The 6262-nt window shown below is 43.1% G+C and overlaps 1 protein-coding gene across 1 annotated transcript in view; it reads left to right on the forward strand.

The window, feature by feature from the left end:
- LOC126540895 (uncharacterized) overlaps positions 1-4297 on the forward strand; it is a 59756-nt gene extending 55459 nt beyond the window's left edge. The window contains exons 8-9 of the mRNA XM_055075506.2: positions 218-360; positions 3946-4297. Of these exons, the coding sequence (XP_054931481.2) occupies positions 218-360; positions 3946-4200 (398 nt within the window). The 3' untranslated portion in view covers positions 4201-4297. The remainder of the gene's footprint in view (positions 1-217; positions 361-3945) is intronic.
- The last annotated feature ends 1965 nt before the right edge of the window (positions 4298-6262 follow it).

Genomic DNA, 6262 nt, shown 5'->3' on the forward strand with positions numbered 1-6262 from the left:
GACAGCGCGCTGGATTATATCACTATAAATGATGATCATTTCATTTCCATCAAGGTATCACAACAATTTCTGGCCAGTTGTCAGTCCCGTTAAAGGTAGCTAAGGCAGCTTGCCCACGGTTGTCTTTCTTTCTGAAGCTGGCGAGAACCGTCATATTTTTGTTTGTTTGCAGTTCATACACATAACCTAAATTTTAACAAACTCTGCTTCTCTTTAGGTCCTCTGAGCAAGTTCTTGTCCTGGAACGCGTTCGTACCGTTGAGCAGGCTTTCGTATTGCGTGTACTTGATCCACTTGCCATTCCTTGAACTGTTGGTGGAATCATCAAGAGAACGAATCTACTGGTCGTTATTTAATGTGGTAAGTTCCACGCCACAAATTGTACTCTCCTTCACCACACTGCTGACCGAAACGCAGCCGTGTTGTGGGCATATATTTAAGGAAGTATGATTTAATTATTATTTTGTATGTGCAGTTTCACACAATGTCATCAACACTTGGAACTTTCTTTTCTGAAATCATACAGTGTTGAGCTGTAGCTAGGGTTCAAATTTTTAGCAGAAATGCTGTTGAAAGGCGAACGTAGGCTCAGTTGCCAAGCCCCGGGCCAGTTCATTCATTTCGCGCATGATAATGATTTAGTGGTTGGCAGTTATTGGACGTACCAGATGTACCAGGAGACAACAAGAATGCTAAAAACCTCAGCGTCTCGTTGTAGTCGGTATCACTGTTTAAACAGTGGCGGCGCGGCTATACATAATCCGAACTGCCCTTCAAACCAAATAGCCAGGCGAATTTCGCAATTCATTTACCCCTTTCAGGTATAACTTCTCTACCAGCGCACGCTTTCAGTGAGGCAGAGGGCGCACGATCGCCCAGTAAAAGTAGAGACAAAGTGACACTGAAGACGTCAGTTTTACTATCGGCAGTTCTGCCTCCGTGAAACTGGGCTGACTGAATCAAAAATGAAAAGATGAATGGCAAGAATCAATGCCAGTAAAGACACAAACAACGCGAACATTACCAGGTCATACTGTCCGAAGCTGTCGCAAAAATGAAGTGGTTTGTTCACATGTCGTCACTCACCGCGCTTCAGGGTTCGAGAAAGCAGCTCGAAACACGTTGGTCGATGCGACACCCTTTGCGAAAATAGCCGTGGCACTTAAACACGTTTCAGCTGAAGTGTTGTCTTCCCAACAACTTTTGGTTATGGAAGACACATAAAGCTTATAACGGAAAGCCATGTTTTGTTTGGTCCGCACACATTGAATATGTGACGAAGCGTCTAAGACATGTCTGTGCCTGCCCTCATGCACTGCGATCTCAATGTGATCTGTCTGTAAAATGCATGGTTTACAAAGGTGTCGGTGAATCGGTTATTTGATATTGGTGAAAAGTTTATGAACAAGCTTCTCCAAATGAAAAATATTGAGCACTATATTTCATAACACTGCAGCACATTTATTTTACGGCACACCGTACCGCGGTGAAAATCATGCGACTAGTACGAGCCATTTCAGCATGCATGATGTTGGCAAACAATACATTCTTGATGTGGTTGAAAGAAGCTACATCTATACCACTTTCAAAGTTCATAACGCCAAAGCCCGCCCCCTAAGAAAAATAGAGCGTTATGTTTTTCCCCGAATTTTTACGAACTATGGCCGAAGGACTTGCAATTTTTATATTCCCACATATTTTAATAAACCACACACTATGCTTGCTCATCCACCACCGTGTATCCGAGAAATGTTCTTGAGAGCTTGGGTGCAATCCACAGATTGCTAAACACAATCTTTCATTGTCAGTCCAGCCGGTTCTTGCTCTTATTCTCTGCGTTCACGTACATTTTCTTGCCTGTATTAGTAATTGTGTAAGCGTTGTTCAAGGGTTTACTTATCCATTGCATAAGCGTTATGTTCTTATGCTTTATTTTGCTTTACTGGAACCGCGCACTCCTGTGCCGACACTGCCCAATCACGCACACAAGCCACACGGCTTATGCGGGCTGAATATGTATATGATGTGCACTTTAACTCAGAATCTATCTATCTATCTATCTATCTATCTATCTATCTATCTATCTATCTATCTATCTATCTATCTATCTATCTATCTATCTATCTATCTATCTATCTATCTATCTATCTATCTATCTATCTATCTATCTATCTATCTATCTATCTATCTATCTATCTATCTATCTATCTATCTATCTATCTATCTATCTATCTATCTATCTATCTATTATTGCAGTCTAATATCAGTATCAGAGGATTAGACAATTGTAAAAAGTTCAGCCAAGCAACTTCAGCCAAGCTTTAAAAATACGCAGATGCTACGTAGCTGGACAGAACAAACGTAATGTCGTTTTCCGTCGTTTGGTTACTTTTTTCATTACGCCTGATTGCATCATTAGTCCTAATTACTTAACAAACTTCTCAATTATTATAAGTAGGTGAAAATAAAATTAGAAAATTGTAGATGAACACGAAAAACTCGCGATAGAGCTTTCTATTGATTAATACGTGCTACATACAAGTGTTTTTGACAGCATGAAAAAAGCCCGCTACTGCGCGCAACACTGCCACCTGACTGGCCGCTCGAAGCATTTCGAGTCTATTCACGGGCTGCTTTTATGCGCTGGAAAAACAGATTTATGTAGCACGTACTGAGCAGCAGAAAGCTGTATCGGAAGGTTTTTATGCTTCTCTACAATTTTCTGATTGACACTTTTCATCTAACTATAATATTTGAGAAATTGTTTAACTAATTAGGACTAATTATATAATTATCCGCAATAAAAATAATCTGATGTCTCAGACGAGGGCGAAGAACACTACCTTGGTTCTGTCCAGCTATGAGGCATCTGCATATTTTTAAAGTTCGGCTAAAGTTACGTGGGACACCCTGTATGAGCTTGTTGTTTTACAATGGAAAAGTAAACGTTCTCTAATGACTAAACCTCTTAACAAGTATTTTCTTTCGGCTAATTTCGTCATTAAATATCTGGGCGAGCTGTCTGCAAAACGTCAGTGGCCTACAAAGTCTTCAAACGATGGAAAGCCATGAGCCCATAGACTCTCATTACACTTTCAATACAGAGACTATAGTAAAGCCTTCCTACTTTCCTGTTAACTTTGGTCAACGATATCGCATACGGCTGTTCAGAAGGGATTATCGAAAAAATAACTGGCGAAGACGCAATTATGCATGATACCTTGGTTCAAGCGCAATTGAAATCAACAATGTTGACTGATTTACCTTTTCGAAAGAATTTCTCAATACAGCATTGAAAAAGCGCAAGGTTATAGTAGTGTGTCGATCTGATTCAAGATAATTTGCAAAATAATATAAAAGGCGCTGAGGACAGATAAAATGGCAGTTGAATTACTGAGCGCCGACTCCAAATGAGAAAGCTGTTATTCAACAGAGTAGCGCGCACACGCAAATGGAGAGGTACATGCACGCACAGTAGAGAACTGACTTAACGCACTCACGGTGCACGACCAGCGAATTCCAGCACGCTGGGTTATCGCACTCTTAAGAGCCCCAACGTTTGGCTTCTCTTGGCAAATCATCAAATTCGATTTTTTCTTCCCTTTGCGTCAGTTCGAACCCCTGCACGGCGCCCAATGAGAATAACTGTTGAACTGAGTGATATTTCCGTTGCTAAACTTTGAGCTTTACGGTAGTGACATCATTGAATAACAGTTGTGCGCGAGAGAAATTGAAAAGAGGAGGCAGGGCGTTCATTTTCAGTTTCATACTGCAACCGAGAGAAGTCTGCTGGTTTACCTATACAGCTTGAGTTATCGTTGACTGCTATATGGTGCCCTTCGCCCATCTTGCGCGTATGGACTGTCTGAACCGTTTAAGCAATGCCTTTTGAGTGAGCTAACGCGCATTTTCGTACGGCACAAAACCACACGATATTCTTTGCAGGTCACACTCACCTTTGCCGTGCTCGTCTGGTGCTTTCTGCTGTCATACATGACCTTCATCGCGTGCGAAGCACCGACCGGAGCCCTGGACAAGTTGATTTTCGGCAGGGTGATTGGAAAGGGAGGTGCCCGGAGGCAGGAACGTGAAGAAAAACTGGCAGGCATCGACGTGAAGACGGAAAACAGTAGTGGAGAGACCAAAGACATTTCGCTGCGCAAAACAAGCAATGGCGCTCGTCCGTGCAGTAGTGAATAAAGCGGTTCTCGTGAGGCCAGGTAAACGGAGCAGCATTGTGCTTGGTCAATAAGTGTCAACATCGCACTGGAATGCCGCCAACTACAATAAATTCAAACAAGACAACGCGTTTTCTGTGGTGGATTCACTATTCGAACTTACCGAAATCAATATTACTTAACTATAAATGGTTCAGACGAAGGGAGCAGAATTAAATTGAAGGGTAGCAGCCCAGGAAGTGTGGAAACCAATTGCCGTAGGAAATGTTTCGTTAGATGCGGGATGAACCTCCTCTTGTTCACCGTAATTCTAATGAATAGCCAGAATCTCACTACTACTACTAGAACTAACTACATAGCCCTTCCGCTTCTTCAAAGAGGTGGCAGTTCGGACTAGTTCGTCATTGAGATTGTTTATCGCGAGGCACACCGACGAGGGTTGCTTGTGGTGCATTACGGGGTTGTAACTCCCCACCCAGAGGTCAGCCGACCTAGCCCTCTTTCAGTTAGTCACGTATGTATGTATGTATGTATGTATGTATGTATGTATGTATGTATGTATGTATGTATGTATGTATGTATGTATGTATGTATGTATGTATGTATGTATGTATGTATGTATGTATGTATGTATGTATGTATGCACCGTACTCATTCTAATATATTTCCCCCTGTTTTCGGAACTAGTATCAAAATTATGCTCTCGACCTATATTCGTGAACAAAGTACCAAAAGTAGCAAGCTAATCATCAAATATTCCTCGCTGCCCAAGAAGGTGACACATAATAAAGAAAATTATTACTTATGTAGCCGCTGCAATCACAAAGAGAACTTGGTATCACCGATTGTTTAGTTCGATTTGCCAGTGCCTGCAGTGCTACTGTGCCTGAATTCAACATTGTAGCGGGGAGTGGAAGGGTGCTGTTGGCCCGGGGTAAAGGGCATACAGTGGCCCTTTGCCCCGGGTTAATCTCTACGGTTAAATGAAGGTTCACCGTAGAGATGTAAAAAAAAAAAGAAGAATCAGTGGAAGTTTAGTGGTAACTGCGAGATAAATGCGTCAGCGATTACGTTGCACCGCTTTAAGTTACCGTACTTGTGAGTGACACCGTGTTCACCACCCTACAAAGTGTTGTTTAGGCACTTGCTCCACACACATCCTGCTCTCTTCGAGAAGCAACGCGCAACTAACGGTGAGGGGCGAGATTGCACAAATTCTGGCTTTCCGAACGCTTGCTTGCGCTGTAATGATTCGCCGGCGCCGCGCTTTTGACAGCGGTCGTCTGCTCTCCGAGACGAGCGCAACAATTGAACATCGCCTACTCGGTAACGTAAGAGGAAAAGCGGACGTTTCGAATGGGAGGTGCTTGCGCCACCTCGCCTCACATACATACATACATACATACATACATACATACATACATACATACATACATACATACATACATACATACATACATACATACATACATACATACATACACACATACATACACGCCCTCCATCCGCTCTCCTACCACGAGATCAGCTTCTTACACTTCACACACATACAGTGTTTTCCCATTTTGACGCTGAAATGCTAACCAATCAAAAATGCGGGGACACCACGTATTACAAAGGGAAAACACGGCGAGTACGGTATACGGAAAGTCAAGACGGTGGGCAAAATAAGAAAAAAGATTAAAGTAGAAGCCAGCGTTTCGACAAGTGGACTTGTCTTTTTCAAGGCGACATATGCGCTCCTCGACAGAGTATGCGTAGGTGTGGTTCTTGTGAAGGGGAGGGAGGGTAAGGCGGGTGGGTGAGGTAACGACCGAGGGTCTGTTAGCGGTGAGCGTGTAGAATTGAAAAGAAAGATGATGCGCTGCCGCCCGTCAGTTGGAGGCATGTGATGTAGCGCCGTGTGTCAGCCGGTTGACGTGTCATTGTAGGTTCTTCTTTTCGTGGAAGGGGCCTGGACGTCAACGAAAGAGGGGGGGGGGGGGGGGGGAGGAACGGTAACTGATCCGCTGGAGGTCAGTGAACTATCATTTCTGTGGAAGAGAGAACAAAAGCAGCGGCAGAAAATGGCGTTCAAGGGAAAA

This window comes from Dermacentor andersoni, chromosome 3 (genome assembly GCF_023375885.2).
Source record: "Dermacentor andersoni chromosome 3, qqDerAnde1_hic_scaffold, whole genome shotgun sequence".
Lineage (NCBI taxonomy): Eukaryota > Metazoa > Arthropoda > Arachnida > Ixodida > Ixodidae > Dermacentor > Dermacentor andersoni.